The 18,720-nt window shown below is 35.1% G+C and overlaps 1 protein-coding gene across 1 annotated transcript in view; it reads left to right on the top strand.

Moving 5' to 3' along the window:
* Window positions 1-18,720, top strand: part of LOC120416681 (diacylglycerol lipase-beta-like) — a 54,936-nt gene that overhangs the window by 26,305 nt on the left and 9,911 nt on the right. The window contains exons 3-5 of the mRNA XM_039578500.2: window positions 14,187-14,284; window positions 14,474-14,689; window positions 14,752-14,864. Of these exons, the coding sequence (XP_039434434.1) occupies window positions 14,190-14,284; window positions 14,474-14,689; window positions 14,752-14,864 (424 nt within the window). The 5' untranslated portion in view covers window positions 14,187-14,189. The remainder of the gene's footprint in view (window positions 1-14,186; window positions 14,285-14,473; window positions 14,690-14,751; window positions 14,865-18,720) is intronic.

The raw sequence follows: 18,720 nt of genomic DNA, 5'->3' as shown, positions 1-18,720 counted from the left end.
CCGGAGTGGGGCTGATGAATGTGAGAAGGCGAAGTCGTCGTCTCGTCACCGTTAATTGATTGTGAGTTGATCAATGCATAGCACCGTCAGTCTTCAAATGCCGCACTCGTCCTTGCAAGTACCAAGCAGTCGTGCTTCAAGCTCTTTGCAGAGATTCTTTCGAGTTCTAACTGGTGCACGTCGTGTTTGTGTCACTGGTACAAACCGAGCTGTAGGACAAGTTGTGAAACGTAACATAGACTCGGAACGGTTGGCGTGGAATTCAGCCTGAATACCCTGACCTCAACTACTGCGGCTGATTCGCGGCAGCGTTTAATAGTCAGTACACATATATGCAAAGCAAACGGATGGAATTGCCATTTTCCTGTACATGTTTGAGCACCCAAACTAAGTGTTTAAACTGCCAAAAAAAAGCGACGACGATTTGCCAGCGAAGGTGTGGCGAATTTTTGGATTTACTGCCGTGATGCTGTCTAAGGTGCAAAAAAACAGCAAATCAAGTAAGGCCAGAATGCTGGTGGCAGAGATTGAGTATAACGATAGAAGTTAAAATACGCCACAGACTGAATGACAGAATGAATCACTCGACTCGCTCTGGAAGGTCAAGTTGGAATGCTAATTAAAAACTATAGGCATGAGACGGCGTAGGAAGAAAACAAATCCGTGAAAAGGTGATTCCTGGGGGATAAACTTGATCGTGAGTAATCAGCAGGTTGCGGGAGCGGCTTGGTCCAATTGCATGAGTTTCATCCAACAAAGGTGGCAATTTCCATTGATTTTGACCCGGCTTGATTACACACGCGGAGTGCGGATATTGAATAACACATGAATTACTGTCATAAAGAGATCGCAGCCTTGAATTGTGGGTCAGTTCAATCTTGGAAATCCATCCCGGTTTAATGGCAGGTATGAGGAAATTAATTAAACATTTTGCTCAATTTCTTGGAAGGGATTGTTGTTTGTACCCTGCTTAATATGTCAAGTGCTTTGAAAGGAACATTGAACATTGCTTGAAAAATGAACACAGTTTACTTTCATTTCTTCATAATATACAATAAATGTGTCTTCTAACAATTGGTCGATACCAATGGATAACATTATTTTCGATGATATTAGTGTCTAACGAAAACGATAATGGTTAACGTTATCGTCAGGACGATAATAATAACCTATCGATATCGTTATCTTTATTCCGATCATTCTTTCGGCTATAAAATATCAAAGTATAAATACTTAAATCTTTTTGTAAAAATGCCGAATATGTTTAAAAATACTTAAATTTTCATAATTTCCAAAATGGGTATCAAACCATGCGAAATTTGGTATGCTTTTTCACTTTCTTTAGTGTTTTTTCGTTAACTACTTAAATTTTCACAAAAAGCATATTTTTTCGAACATATATTTTAATAATTTACAATATGGATACCAACAACAAAATAACATTTCACCTTAGGCCGTTACAAATATTCTTTGGAGTTTATATCCCTCGACTCTGGGGGGGGAGGGGGGGAATGGGTTTGGGAGTGTTTAAAATGCATTATACACCTGTCCAGTTGTTTTGCAATCATTAGTTTTCAAAATACCTATGTATTGACGACAATTTATTTTTTTGCAAAAAAAAGTTTTTGCGGGTGCTGCACATTGGAATTTCAAAAAAAATCTAAATATTTTTAATCCAGCTCAAACATGCCAAATATGATTATCAATGCAGAAAAATGCGTTTTAGATTGTTTTCGGTTGATTTCACTTCTATTGTCATTTAAAAAAATCAGTTTTTTGAATAAATATTAAAATATTGATTAAATATAATGAATGTAAACTTTGAAAAATATTAGCAGCGCCCTTATTTTTTTTGCAAAAATCAAATTTTCCTATGTTGCGACGAGAATCACGAGTTTGTTTATCTCTGGAGGCTAAGTGGTTATAAAACTTTAGCAACCAGCTATTAGTACTAGATTCATTTGCCAACTGTGAAGAAATGTATTAGAACAACACAAAGTAACCGAAAAAGAAGAAAACTAAAAGATGATCCGGGAAGCCGAGGCCAATTGAGATTTATTAAAAGGCAGTTTAAAACTGAATAATTGTAAGTTTACCAAACAAATTGAATTACCCAAATCTAATAAAATAAACATAGTTTTAGCTGATCTACCACAACAATTGGAGTTTGATCTGCTCAAAGAAATTCAGCCCAATTACGCCTTCTCAAATATCAACACCTAAATTACCGTGTTTTGTAAATACAGTCCAGACTCGATTATCCGAAGTAAAGATTATCCGAAGTAAAGATTATCCGAAGTAAAGATTATCCGAAGTTCGAAAATCCAATGTTTTGTATGGGACTTCGGATTATCGAAACATGAACAAAATTTTTTTTCGTTTTTTTTAATTTTCTGTTTTTAACTTTAAATTCGAGTTCTGTGACTCCATTATAGTCAAATCAACCCTTCAATGATTGCCAATTAAACTAAATAAAATTAAATTTTTCGTCCCCGCCATTCTGACCACTATCTGGATATAAAAATTCTAAAGCACTTAAGAGTAGTTTAGGGGCTTAAGTTCGACAATCAAAAATAAGACAACAGAAAAAAAAAAAATGTGATTCGATTATCCGAAGTGATATTTTGCTAAGGCTTTCGAATAATCGATGTACTAAAATTTCCATAATTTGCAATGTGGGTATCAAACGAAGCGAAATGTTACGTGCATTTTAATTTTATAAGAGTTTTTATGTAATGATAAAATTTTCCTAAAATTACGTAATCTTACGAAAATACTCAATATGCAATATGGATATTGAACTTAGGAAAACTGTGTATACATTTTCGTTTTATTTTTTTTGATCTTACGAAAATACTCAATATGCAATATGGATATTGAACTTAGGAAAACCTTTTATTCATTTTCGTTTTATTTTTTAATTTTTTTTTATTTTAACAAATAACATTATTTTTACCTAAAGACTCTAATTCTTGTATTTAAAAAAAAATTAGGGAAAATTTTATTATTTTGTAAAAGAAAAATTAATATAGTAAAAATGTATACAACATTTCGTTTGATTTGTTATTTTGCGAATTATGAAAATTTGGGTATTTTCTAAAAATACGATATATTGAGAAAATTTTAGTACTCTACAAAAAAAATAACCTTTAATAAAGTGCAAATGCAAATGCGTACAATAATTCGCTTCGATTGAAATACGGTATTTTGGTAAGGGATCATCCATAAACCACGTGGACTTGTTTTGAAAATCTCTTAATGAAAATAGAAATCTAATCAACTGGAAACAATCCAAAATGCATTTTTAGCATTTTTGGGGAGGATTAAAAATATTTTATTATTTTATTTTTATTAACCAAATTTGGAGTGACTGTAGTGATTTGTAAAAAATATATAAAGATTATGCATGTTCATACAATATTCCCAATAGATATTATATCATCTTCTAAACTAGATAAATCACACGCAAAATTAGTCTCAGTGGACTCTGTTCTACAGAACAACACCCACTTCGTGCAGAATGCCACTCAAAACATCGTTTTCGTGCCATCGAAAAAACATCGTCAAATAAGCTCATAATCAAAACCACAACACGACCAGCACCCGGCGCCATCCACCTGCGCCACACACCTCTGGCCATCATCTAAGTGCATTAATGTTTTGTGTGTGTGTGTTTTATTTTCTTCTTCTGACGTCGTTACCTCTGGGTTGTGCAACTCTAACGCCACCACCCCCCGGGTTACGACCAAATGCATAACGTCTCGATTTTTGCCCACTGTGCTGCTGCCGGAGCTTTCGATGACGAACACACACGATGATTAGATGATAATTTACGAGCAGAACGTTTGGCCTGGCCCACGGGTGTGATGTAAATTGTTTTTGTGAGCCTAAATGGTGTGCGGTAGTAGCCGTGAAATCAATGCCAAAAAGAACGTTAGAATTGCAGTGATAAATCTATTTTTACGACAATTGTGAAGAAATTTGCAGTTTCGAAGGTGACTTTTCATAACTTATTTTGCAGGATTTTATCAGTAGAAATGCTTTATTGCTACATAAAACTGAACTTGGTTTTTTGTGGTTTTGATTAAATGGCTTTTTTATGATTGTTGTTTGGTTGAAGTATAAACCAACCTTTTTCTTCATAGTTGAAATTCCAATCAAGTTCTCAACCAGTACCAATTTTGGTATGCATTCAAGATTTGCTGGTTGTAAAACCATCTGAGCAATTCTATGAGATTTCGGTCATTGCATTTTTTGTATTTTTTAATCCGGCTGAAATTTTTTTGGTGCCTACGGTATGTCCAACGAAGCCATTTTGCATCAATAGTTTGTCCATATAATTTTTTTACAAATTTGGCAGCTGTCCATACAAAAATGATTTGTGAAAATTCAAAAATATATATCTTTTGAAGGAATTTATTGATCAATTTGGTGTCTTCGGCAAAGTTGTAGTTGTAAATAAGGACTACACTGAAAATAAAAATGATATACGGTAAATTTTTTTTATGATTTTTAATTTCACTTTTTGTCACTAAAACTTGATTTGCAAAAAAACTCTTTTTTTATTTTTTTATTTAGTGATATGTCCCCTAAACATCAAATGCCAACTTTTCAAAAATTTCTTTGACTGAGTTATAAATTTTTGAATCAAACTGATTTAAAAAAAATCGAAATATTGGTCGCAAAAATTTTTCAACTTCATTTTTCGATGTTAAATCAAATTTGCAATCAAAAAGTACTTTAGTGAAATTTTGATGAAATATTTTTGAAAAGCTGAGAAAATTCTCTATATTTTGCTATTTTGAATTTTGTTGATACAACCTTTAGTTGCTGAGATATTGCCATGCAAAGATTCAAAAACTGGAACATTGATGTTTTCTAAGTCTCACCCAAACAACCCACTTTCTAATGTAATCTAGAGTTTTTTTTTATCAGGTCCTATAAACATATAAAAGACTTGTGGTTTGGTTGAGCGTTTTAGCAGAATGCATTACTATGAATACAAAGAGACGAGTTGTTCCTTTTAATTCCGCTATATATTTTAATATCTTGACAGATACGTATTTCGTCTACTACAGGGGTGCCCAACCTTTTGGCCCTGCGGGCCAGATCTGATTTTGCTGAAGCAGTAGCGGGCCGGAATTAATATTTGATAAAAGTTGAAAAAGTAAACACATTTTTTTTTCAATTTTCTTATGATTGGGTTCTCTTTTAAAGCAAATACATAAAAGAACTAGTGTTGCAAATATGATACATATACCTTGATTTTAAGAATGAAAAACATAATAACATTCAAAAATGTGTTTTTGCAATTCCGTCGCGAAACAACTTACTTTTCCTGTCATTCTTGAACGACGAAATAGCCTACTTTTCTGTACCAAAAATAACAGAATCGAATAGCAACACTTTTCAAAATAAATGCTGAAAAGTTCTACTTTTCAGCACTGAAATGGACAAGCACTTGTTTCGAAAAGTAACACTTTTCAACATTTTTTTTGATTTAAACGATTTATCGACAACATACTTGAAAATTTGACTTGAAATTTCACTCAATGGGTTTTTCGGAATTGCAAAAAATGTTGTATGGAACTTGTTGCAAAACTTAATTTTTTCAGCACTCGTCGTATTTATCCAACTCGGTGAACCTCGTTGGATAAATGTACGACTCGTGCTGAAAAAATCCTCTTTTTGCAACTTGTTGCATAAACTACTATTATTTGATTTATTTTAATTTTTGCTTGTTTAAAATTGTACAGCGATTCCCCACGAAAACAGCATGATTCGAAAAAAAATATTTTGGTCGAAATAATAAGACCCGTATTTTTTTTTGTTTGGCCATAAGGATGACCTACGCCGTGTTAGGGTGGTCCGAAAAATGGCAATTTTCGTCATTTTTCGCAAAAACCACTTTTTTCAAAAAATCATATCTCCGCGCCATTTCATCCGATTTTAGCTGTCTTAGACGCAAAAGAAAGGTGATTTGGGAAAAATAGTAAGAAGTTTCAAAAATCTAGCTTAACATTTGAAAAGGTCGTATGAAAACTTAAAATGCTGTTTTGAAGGTCTCGGGACCAAAGAGCCTATGTCTGAAAATATTTTTATCAGATTCCTCGGAAAATTTCACATAACATATCAAAAAATGGTGAAGTTATGTTTTCGATACTCTGAGATACGATTTTTTGAAAATAAAAACTGGGGTTTTCGACGCGCCACGCGCAAAAATGGGAAAATGACGAAAACGGGAAAAAATCGACTTTTTTCACTAAAACTGCGATAACTTAAAAATTTCAGCGATGACCTATACATGTTAGGGTACCAAAATTTTCGTAATTGAAATACGCAATGATTTTTTGAAAAAAAGTAGTTTTTACGAAAAATGGCGAAAATTGCCATTTTTCGGACCACCCTAACACGGCGTTGGTCACCCTAATGGCCAAACAAAAAAATACGGGTCTAATTATTTCGACCAAGGAACCCCCAGAAAAATTTTGAGCCCGATCGGAGAACTTTTTTTTCGAATCATGCTGTTTTCGTGGGGAATTGCTGTGTATAGATATTGTTTTTGACGATTTCAATTTAATACCTCGACATATTAAAAAAAAAGAAACATTCAAATTTCAATGATCGTTGCAAGTTTTTAAAGTTTTTGTTACATTTTTCAATATTTTAAATAATAAATTTTAAGACAACAATCCAAGTTTTTTCATAAATTGCACTTTTTTACGAAGTGGATAATTTTGTTATCCTGCACAATTTTTTCAGCTAAAAAATATCAATATAAAAATTATAAGAATTAAATTCAAACATGAAATTAGATCTCAAGCTTATTTTTTTTATTCAGACAATAATTTTATTTATTTAATACATCATGAACAGCCTTAAGGGCCGGTCATAGAAATATTTAAAAAAGCCGTCGCGGGCCGGATGAAATGGTTTCACGGGCCGGATCCGGCCCGCGGGCCGGACGTTGGGCAGGCCTGGTCTACTACTTGCAGACTTCATCAGTGTTCTGTTCTCTATATATAAAAGACAATAGTTTATTGGTCCTTTAAAAAAAACTCTGGAATTGTAATTGTAATTTGTTCATTTATTGGGTACGATAACTTGTTAGTTAACACTTTTGATCAATGTCGATATCTCAGCAACTAATGGTCCGATTTTCAATGTTAAAACATGAAACATTCGTAAAATTTTCCGATCTTTTCAAAAACAATATATATATTTTTTTTAAATTGAGACTAACATTTCAAAAGGGCCAAACATTCAATATTAAAGGATTCGCTTTTTAACACTTAAAAATTTATAATAAATTTAGGACTATTGATAGATAACATGTTTTAATTTTTTGGTTATAATCACTAAAAGAAAGATTTAAAACTATTATGGTTCAAATTGATTTTAAGAACATCACCATTACAAACTTTGCTATAACTCACTTCATTTCTATCGTTCTCTAGATTATTTCATCGAAAACTAAAGCTGTTTGGTCATCATCGTGCCATTCTATAATTTTCGCCGCCCACGCTCACATTATGCAACGAAATTTCATCATTTTCCCGCTCCGATAACAGGTCATGGGATGAAATCGTTGGTTTTCTACCCACAAACTCCCTCGGCAGCGTTCGTGGGTGGAAGTGGTTCCAACTGGTCTGGCCATAGATTTCATAAGGTGAATCTAATTACGATCGCTTTGCATGCGAAATGATGCATTTTATAGGGCCGAGAGAGCCGCCACAATTAAGTGCTTGGGGGTGCGCATTCCCACATTGAAAGCCGTACAACTTAATTGAATTTGACCCGCCGAGGTGGGGGGCTTCCCAGATTGAAAGCGAAATCGAAAGGCCATTTCACTTAGTTTTGATAGCCGGTGGGAATGGAGTTGCATGGTCCGGTGCAATCTCGTCGGCAATTGAGGGTCTTCAAAGAAAACAAGGTTAGTCTGGGGTCACTGAAATTCAAGCTCTGAACTGCTCAACAACGTGTTCAAAAGTTCAAAGTCGAACCCCCTTCGGGCATCTCGCAAAACTCATTGACTGCTCGCGCCACAGATGAGATATGTAATTGTGCGAATGTCGAGGTGATTTGGTTGAAGTTCAGTCTTAACACCCCAGCAGCAAATGAGCGAAGTGTCGTCGTTAAGCAACACAGCAAACACTTGCGCAGGTGAATAATTCATTACGATTTAATAAGTGGTGCCCCGCGGGAGAGTGGAACACAATAGCAGATTGTAATTCTATTTCGCACGGTTGGCAAGCTGCACTCGGTTGCTTGCACTTGACACTGAACCAATTGACAACCGTAAGATGAATTGCACGGCGATGCACGAACTGTCAAATAAATCATGCTAATTGCCTCGACTCGAGTGCCCCGATGGAATCTATCATTCACTCGAATGCATAATCCTAAAAGATTTAATCGCAAAACAATCACAGCTTCCTCCCTCACCCGTAAATACCATTCAGCTTAATTACAGTCCGAAAAGCAATTCCGTCAACGCCAACACCGCAGGTTCTCGGAAGGCGCGCAAAGTTGTCATGAATCGCGCCAATTCCATTTAAAATTTTCCATTCATTATTTGCGTGGAAAGAAACCATTCCGGTTGGATTCCGAGTGTCCTGAGCTCGAATAGATTAGTTGATAAATGAGACAAACTAACAACCAGCAAGCCCAGCATCTCCCGGAAATTGTTTGTGCGGAAAACAGTTTTTCCCCTCCCCCTACATCGTGTTCGGGAAAGCGTGGTTTGGATTATCCCCACCATTCGTGGAGTTCTATTTCTGGCGTCCGGTTTGCAACTCAACTCTTCAAATGTCTGGTCGACGCGGATGGGACTTTTTTCTCTCCACTCTGACTGGAAGCGTTGTCATAGTTTCACACTTCCATCAAATCTGCATAAAGAACGATACATTTTGCTTGAATTTACATGAGATTTGCGCTAAGTGGTTGCAAGAAATATAGCTCATTTTTGTATTTCAGACATTTCTGCAACTGGACTGTTATATCCAATGGAGCGAATTGGGAATATAGTCTTAAGGTCGTACACTGTAATAAAAAAGTACCAAATTCCTAAATTCTGGGAATGTTGCCTCCTTTCTTAATTTACAAATTGGGGTTTTTGGATTACTAAATATGGAAAGGAGGCAAAATTCCTAGAATTCAGGAATTTGGTACTTTTTTTAGTTCTTTTAGTTCACTCCTGGGCAGGGGTTGTGATGGATCGACATTTTTTTCTGACAGTTGATTGAGTTCTTCTCTCATTTTCGCTACGTCTGCCTGACCTAGACATTCTGCTTTCGCTCAAACACACACGAATGAATGAGCGCCACACAAAGTCACTCAAACGCTCAATTGACTCTCTCCCGAAATTCATTCGCGTATCACTAGTTCGTTTGATATTTGATCGGAATTTCGATCAATTTTGCAATGATAGCTATCAATCCACAGCTCTTTTTCTCTATCACTGACTGTTGCTAGTCGAGTGCCCGGCGGATAATCGAAGGCAGATTTTTTTGAATTTTGAGCTCGGTTTTGAGTTTGATTTTTTTTTTGCTCGAATTGGAAATTATCCGCGCGCCTAGGGACTATCCATAAACCACGTGGCCATTTTTTTTAAATGTCAGACCCCTCCCCCCCCTCGACGAAAATTACAAAACAAATCCAAGGACTCCCTGAAGTTAAGATCTGTGGGTCTACCGCCGTAACAAGCCAGAGGTCGACGGGTTTTGACCCCGGAACATATCCGCATAGCTACAGTGAGTATTGTAGACTACTTTTCTGATGAGTTGGGATGTCCTGGGTCATCCAAGGACTCACTAAAGTTAAGATCTGTGGGTCTACCGCCGTAACAAGCCAGAGGTCGAAGGTTTTTGACCCCGAAACATATCCACAAAGTTTCAGTGAGTATTGTAGACTACTTTGCTGATGAGTTGGGATGTCCTGGGTCATCCAAGGACTCACTGAAGTTAAGATCTGTGGGTCTACCGCCGTAACAAGCCAGAGGTCGATGGTTTTTGACCCCGGAACATATCCACAAAGCTTCAGTGAGTATTGTAGACTACTTTTCTGATGAGTTTGGATTTCCTGGGTCATCCAAGGACTCACTGGAGTTAAGATCTTAGGGTCTACCGCCGTAACAAGTCAGAGGTCGACGGTTTTTGACCCCGGAACATATCCGCATAGCTTCAGTGAGTATTGTAGACTACTTTTCTGATGAGTTGGGATGTCCTGGGTTATCCAAGGACTCACTGAAGTTAAGATCTGTGGGTCTACCGCTGTAACAAGCCAGAGGTCGACGGTTTTTTACCCGGAACATACCCAGTGAGTATGGTAGACTACTTTGCTGATGTGTTGGGCTGACTTGGGTCATCCAAGGACTCCTTGGAGTTAAGATCTGGTGGTCTATCATATCTCCAGAAGAGTCCTTGGATGACCCAGAACATCTCAACATATCAGCAAATTAGTCTACAATACTCACTGAAGCTATGCGGGTATGTTCCGGAGTAAAAAACTGTCGACCTCTGGCTTGTTACGGTGGTAGACCCACAGATCTTAACTCCAGGGAGTCCTTAGATGACCCAGGACATCACAACACATCAGCAAAGTAGTCTACCATACTTACTGAAGCTATGCGGATATGTTCCGGGGTCAAAAACCGTCGACCTCTGGCTTGTTACGGCGGTAGACCCACAGATCTTAACTTCAGTGAGTCCTTGGATGACCCAGGATATCCCAACACATCAGCAAAGTAGTCTACCATTCTCACTGGAGCTATGCGGATATGTTCCGGGGTAAAAACCCGTCGACCTCTGGCTTGTTACGGCGGTAGACCCACAGATCTTAACTCCAGGGAGTCCTTGGATGACCCAGATCATCCCAATAAGTTGTTACAACAATGCACTGTAGCCTACCGCACTCTTGAAGCCGTCTGGGTAGGATCCGTTGACAAAATTTTGAAGTTTCAACTTGTTTCTTTGGTTAGCCTGTTGCACAAAATTTCCGGATGTTTCGGATGGACTAGAACATCCCAGGTGTTCCAAAACCATGCAAAATGTTTTTATATCATAACTTAACAAAATACTATTGATACATTTTGAAAATTCTCCGACAAATTACGAATTCCCAAAGATTCTTAATTTAAGTCATATTCTCAATTTAAGTCACGGACATTCTTTTTTTAAACGATTCTCGATTTAAACACCCCCCTTTCTGTGTGTAAATCAAGAATATGGTGTATTATAATAATATAATATTATTGATAATAATATTATTTGCAAAATCTGGATGGGTTTGTTTTTGTTTATCTCATCCAAGTAAGCAATGAAAATTAAAGAGAGCAGTGAGCAGCAGAGAGAGAGAAGGCAAGCCGTCAAGTCAGAGTAACTCTTTGAGAGTCAAAATCGGCAATCTCTCGGTTTAAATACATGTGAGCTCACTGAGTGTAACGTTCATGCGACCGGCCCTCTTTTGAGCGATCACTTAGCACTGAATTCATGATAGGCGTTCTGAGTTCTCTATCAACGATCAAATGGAAAATGACAGCTGATAGGCTAGCTGTGTCAAATATCGTGCGATCACTATCAGTGATCGATCCCTTTTAGAGCCCTGCTCCTGGGGTTATGACTGTCAATGATGGTTCTGAATTCAGGGTCCAGAAATAGTAAATTTAAACTGAAATTTAATCACGATCTGTAAAATGCTTCTACAGACAACATAAAACAAATCATTTTCTGATTGAAACATTTGAATCAAGATTATAATGTATTTCTGAAACAAACATGGCCGCCAAGTGGCTGACCGGGAATGATAACTTTCAGATCCTTAATAGGGACGGCAGTTTTAAGAGCACTTAGCTTCAAATTTGGAAATGGATTTTTTTTAATTTTCAGATCAACCTCAACATTGAAGAAGCACAAAAGCACGTATTTTCAACAATTTTAAAATTTTGGGATGCATTCAACCATTTTAAAATTTTGGGATGCATTGAAAGTAGAGGGTGACGTGTCTCGAGATGTTCAATTTCCCGAGAATCGAGAGTTAAATTTGGCCATTTCCTGGGAATTCCCGGGTCCCGGGAGTATTTTTTTTACTATGCCAATAGTGCCAAAAATTTAAAATGAAAAGTATTTTTTTTTTCTTTTCAGTGAATTCAGTTACAATTAATTCATACTAATTCTATGAAACGTTAATTAAGTAGCCTGATGATTTTGAGAAACTATATAAAACCTTTTGATTTTTTCTGAATCTGCTTTTTAAGACTTAAAATTGTAGTTTAAAATGCTTACTAATCTTAATTCGCACTGAGTGATTTTTCTAAAGTTGCACAAACTTGTTTTTAGATTTCGGTAAAAAGATAAACTCATATAGCTCTTATATATTATTTCCCAGTATCGGGGATTTTGCAATATGATAAACAACGACTCAAAACAACAAATTAAACTTTTTTTTTTGTAATTTTAAAGGTCAACTGTAAATCGGGAGTTTTTTTTTGAAAAGGTCCAATAAAACAAATTTCCAGTTTTTGCTTTTTGGGTGTTTTTGAAACCGCCTTTGAGTCAGGGGTATTAAAAAAAGAAAATTTGGTTTATTGGACCTTTAACAAAAAAAAAAACTTCAGAAATATTAATTGAAGAAATATTCACAGTTATTAGGAAAATCCAAATTCTCTCAAAACACTAGATCATGAGGATTGCTTTGCTCGAGAGAAGATATGGAATTTGAACTTGACTCGAAAAAGCTTTTCCCTCTTAGAAACAAATTAAAAATATTTGAAAATAATAAAAAAAATATTCCATTTCGGGGTTTCACATTTTTTTGACAAATTAAAATTTACACTTTCCGAATAAGAGGATTAGAGAAGCATTGGTTTATTCGAACTTGAACATCGAAATTTAAACATTCAAAGTTCTAAACAATTTTGAATTTTTCAAATGTTTTTCTGATAAGTTTATTTAATTTTGCTTCAATATTTATAAGTTTAAAAATTTCCCGGGAGTCTCGACCGAATTTCCCGGGAATCGAGAGGTACAAAAATGGTCGATATCCCGGAAATTCCCGCTCGTCACCCTCTAATTGAAAATTTCACGTATCATTTTTTAACATTGAAAATAGGACCTTTAGCTTGAGATATTGGTACAGTCCAGACTCAATTATCCGAAGTTTTGACAGACAGACAAAATGGTGATGATTCGATTATCCGAAGAGACATTTTTCCGACGCCTTCAGATAATCGAATCTGGACTGTACTAGAAAATATAAGACTGTTTGGGTGAGACTTAGAAACTTTTATTTTCTGGTATGGACATTTTTAGGAATGGACTATCAATGACATTTATTTATAGATTATAAAAAATAAAAATATAAATATTGAAATAAGAAGACAAATACTTAAAATAAAACATTAAATAAAAGAGATAAACACTACCAAATATGTACGTACCATTTTTGTATGGCTAGCTCCCAAAATTGTATGAAGCCTTGTGAGAGTGATCCATCGACACAAAATAACTTCTTTGGTCATAGAGAAAACTCCCAAAAAGTTCACACAATGTTTTGTCCAAATAAATTAAAGACAAAATAAAATTAAAACTTGAGAGAATCATACATGGATAAGTAAAAAATATTGATTAATCGATGCCTCCGTGCTCTCTTGTACTAAACTTGCTGGTTTCCCTATCTAGTAAGAACAATAGAGCACAGAGGCATCGAAATAATAAAATAAACAAATAATTTGAAGATTTTTTAAAATGAAAATTGAAATAAAATCACTAGCTATTTCGAAGATTATTTTGAGACTTTTTTCCTTCATTTGATTTACTAGATTTTTTAAGCACCCGCCAAGTCTGTTTCCAACTTTAAATTTAGGCTGTGGCAAATATTTTTTAAAATTTTTGTTCAAGTCAGAGGGCAAACAAATATTTATTCAAAAAACTTCAAAGTTGCAATGGAATAACAAAATGAACAACACTTTATAACAATATTAATGAATAATGATATTTTTGATTGGTTTCGGTTAGAACAAACACAGAACAACAAAGATAGTAGGTACATTGCATTCCAAATTCAATGCTTTTAATTTCTCTAAAAAAAGCTGACCTTATTTTGGCTGTAGTTGTTATTTTCTACAAACAAGGTTCACATTTTGCAATTTTTTAAACACAAATATTTCTTCTCCGTTTTCATATTTGCAGGTCATGCCAGCGCTGCGTTTGTTCGGCCGGAAATGGTTAGCCGCGTCGGACGACCTTGTGTTTCCGTGCCTGTTCGAGATCGTGTTCCGTATCGTATGGTAATTATACCGCCTGAGGCTCTATGCAAGTCGGCTTACAGAGTTACAACTTGGCTGCCCTAGCAGATACCGCAGCTTCATTCAATTTAATCAGTTTCACTAGCGCACGTCACTCTCACTTGACTTTCCCACCTGAATTTCATTGAAGTCTTCTTTTTCCACCTTTGCTTTGCTCAATTGTTGTTTTAGGCTCGGGCTGATATCATGCGTAACGTCGACGTACTGGAGCGTGACCGCGGAGTGCGATGAGCAGGCCGGGCTGGCCGTGCGGATCTACCTGGCCGGCACCCTAGTGTTAATTAGTGTTAATATGGTTCTACTCGTGCTGCTGGTGAACCGCAGCGCCCAAGGTTGCATTACCGAGGTGCAGAAACGCACCCTGGTGGCGCCCCTGCTGGTGGTTAAGTGAGTCGACCTAAATACATTTTGTTTGTAACAAATCAGCTAATCTAAATGTAACTTTTCAGAATTTTGCTAATTTTGCCAGAAACCGGACTGAACGTCTTCGGCACCATGTGGGCCTTCTGCGGAACCATCGAGTGTAAGAGTGAAGACAAAATATCTCAAACTGTGATTGAAGGTGAGTTTTCTAACAAAAGCGTCACGTAATCCTAGCTTGAATTGAAAGCCCACCAGGTGCGGTGCGTTATTATTATTCTGCACTTGTATGCAAATTTGCCGATAAAGTCGCTTGATATTGCGTATTGTCGATGGTGCAGCAGCAGTTGGTTAAGAAGGAAATTGCTCCAAATGGGAGCGGGATACTTTGTTATATTCAGCACAAATATATGCACTTATCAGATTTGTATGACCGGTTTCGCAAGCATTTGGAATTGATGAAGGAAATTGCAAATGGATTGAATTGATTGGGTCAAATTAAATCGATTACCTTTTTGTTGATGTAGTCTTTGAATGATTTGATTCACTGTTAATAGCCTTAATCTTCTAGATGAGGGGCCAAAGTTCCTCGTTTGTGTTCAGCATTCAATAATAGTAGACCTAAATATTTGTACTTTAATGGATGAATTTTTATGGAACTAATCCATTTGCTTGAGATATCATTTAGTTGTCATTAGATCAAATCGAATTTGCAATCGCAAATGACTTTTTTTTTAAAGTGCACTGATTCAAATTAATTCAAGGTGAAATCTTTTGAAAAATGTTCAGTTTTTTTTTGCAATTTAAAAATACTTTCTTAAGGAAAAGTATCCTGCAAAAAATATTTTTGAAGAGCTGAGAAACTTTCCTACAGATTTCCTACAGACTCTCTAACTTTGTTGATAGGACTGCTTGCTGCTAAGATACAGCCTCTTAAAGTATAAATTTTTTGGAAAATGATTTTTCCTCAGTGTCATCTAATCTTCATTTTTCAACACACGACATCATGGAAAATATTGGTTTGATATTTAATGTTAAAAAGTAAAACTTTTGTGAAATTGTGTGCTTTGTTCTTTAAAAATAAAATGTAAGTTTTAGAGCCATGTTTAGTTTGTTTTTACTAATTTTTATTTTTATTTTTTTATGTTAGGCTAGATTTTTGAATTTCATAATTATCATTTTAGAAAAGAACAGAAAATTTAACAAAAGTTTCATTATATAACATTGAAAAAAAAATTACAATATTATCTTGGTAATTATGTAATTTCGCGAGTTGAAAAATGAGGGCTAATTAGATGACACTGAGAAAAACTTCATTTCACAAAATGTAAGCATTAAAAGTAACCAGTTCGATCAACAATGACTATTAAGGAAGGATGTAGGGAATTTTCCCAGCTTTATCAAAATAGTTTTTAGGAGGGCTTTTACTTCATAAATTATTTTAAATTTCACAATACTGAATATTTTTCGAAAGTTTTCACCAAAAAATGCCTAGAATTTGAAAATGGTGCACTTGATCAAAAAATGTGTTAAATTGCTTTCGATTGCAAATATAGTATTGCCTCTATTTTTTTTTTATATTTAGTTTGACAAAATTTGTTTTTTTCTGCAGAAATCACAAAATTATACCTTTGGTACCAGATTTTGCAATATCCTAAACTCTAGCACAAAATTTTGCATGCCAATTTTGTATGACCAGTCCGCAAAATTGTATGGAGCCTTGTATGAAAAAAATTATACAAAATTTCTATTTTTGGACCAAATTTAGTTAAAAAAACAATAAATTAAAAATCTCAAAAAAAATTGCTTTAAGTTTAATTTTAACTGAAAAACTTCGTAATATTGCGTAAAATTTAATAATTCTCGGGCGCCAGTTGTAACTAAAGTCATTCGATCGGTTCACTTACGATTTTTTTTTTAAATTCTAATTTGCTTTGAATTGTTCATCTGTACATCCTTTAAATGTTTAAAACAGTAAAAATTGGATCTGCTCCAAAGAAAAAAAAACAAATATGTGTCGGAGGTCGCGTTGGCTGTTACGACGTATAGCAAAAAAGAAATGTTTCATTTTTAACATTGAAAATTGTTTCTGAGATATTTGTACTAGAAAATAAAATGAGAATGAGACTCAAAAAACTTTAATGTTTCTTTGGCAATTTGAAAGGAAGTTTTCTCAATTTTTTGAAACAAGTATTTTTAGGAGTGGAACATTATGGACACTATTTCAAAAAATAAATAATTATCTGGAGTTTTTCAGTTAAAATTAAACTTATTGGGCTATATCTTGAAAATGGTACACAGTTCAGTTTTAAGTCCCAAAACGTAAGGTAGTTGCAATTTTTTTTAAAGTTTATGTCGCCAAAATCGGTTCGAAAAATCAGAGGGCAAAATTTTTTTTTTTTAAAAGACTTCAAAATTTTAAAGGAAGCAGAAGTCTAACCAACTGAAAACAATTAGAAATGCATTTTGATGCGTTTAAAATCATATTTAGCATGTCTGGGATCGATCAAAGATATTTTGTGGAATTTTTTGTGGAATTTCAATGAACGGCACCGCAAAAAGTTTTTTTTCGGCGAAAAAAAAATCTCTTCAATAATTGGATATTTTGAAAACTAATGATTGCAAAACACTTTTTTTATTCAAATGTTGAGACCATAGATTTTCATTTAAGAGCTAGTTTTTCACCGATGTGAAACAGGTCGTATCGAGGTGCTCCGATTTGGATGAAACTTTCAGGGTTTGTTTGTGTATACATGAGATGATCTCATGCCAAATATGAGCCCTCTACGACAAAGGGAAGTGGGGTAAAACGGGCATTGAAGTTTGAGGTCCAAAACACATGAAAAATCTTAAAATTGCTCGCATTTCCGTAAAACTTCATCAATTCCAACTCTCTTAGATGCATTCGAATGGACTTTTGAAGCCCTTCAAAATGTGCTATAGACATCCAGGATTGGTTTGACTTTTTCTCATAGCTTTTGCAAATTACTGTTAAAAATGGATTTTTTTAAAACCTTAATAACTTTTGGCAACAGCTTCCAACACCCATACTCCCATAGGTCAAAAGTTAGGGAATTTCATGGACTATAAGCCTACGGTATTAACTTTTTGGCCAATCGCAGTTTTTCTCATAGTTTTACGATTTTTCTAGAACAAACATTTTACAACGTTAGTTTTTGCCCTGTAGGCCTCCATAGCGGCACTTTTTGGTCTCAATTTTGTCATATTCGGAATCCTCAGAAAATTTTACATTAGATTGAGGTGTTGGAATTTTGAATTTGATTGGAAAAAATGCCATTTAGAATTAATTAAAATATTGTTTAGCATTTTGTCGGATTAGGGGTAAAACAAGTTTTCGCCTACTTGATACAGCATTTGACGTATTGATCATAGGGTAAATAAGATCTATTTCTTTTTTCAAAAATGTTTTATTTAATTATTTTTTAAATCAAAATTACAACTCCAATACTTCTAACTTACGTAAAATTGTCCGAGGATTCCGAATATGACAAAATTGAGACCAAAAAGTGCCGTCTTCTTGGCCTACAGGGCAAAAACTAATGCTGTAAAATGTTTGTTCTAGAAAAATCGTAAAACTATGAGAAAAACTGCGATTGGCCAAAAAGTTAATACCGTAGGCTTATAGTCCATGAAATTCCCTAACTTTTGACCTATGGGAGTATGGGTGTTGGAGGCTGTTGCCAAAAGTTATTAAGGTTTTAAAAAAATCCATTTTTAACAGTAATTTGCAAAAGCTATGAGAAAAAGTCAAACCAATCCTGGATGTCTATAGCACATTTTGAAGAGCTTCAAAAGTCCATTCGAATGCATCTAAGAGAGTTGGAATTGATGAAGTATTACGGAAATGCGAGCAATTTTAAGATTTTTCATGTGTTTTGGACCTCAAACATCAATGCCCGTTTTAACCCACTTCCCTTTGTCGTAGAGGGCTCATATTTGACATGAGTTCATCTCATGTATAGACAAACAAACCCTGAAAGTTTCATCCAAATCGGAGCACCTCGATACGACCTCTAGAACAAACCGAGCAGAATCTA

This window comes from Culex pipiens, chromosome 2 (genome assembly GCF_016801865.2).
Source record: "Culex pipiens pallens isolate TS chromosome 2, TS_CPP_V2, whole genome shotgun sequence".
Taxonomy (NCBI): domain Eukaryota; kingdom Metazoa; phylum Arthropoda; class Insecta; order Diptera; family Culicidae; genus Culex; species Culex pipiens.
The sequence above is the reverse complement of the archived record's forward strand: the minus strand, read 5'-3'. Positions and strand labels throughout refer to the sequence as shown.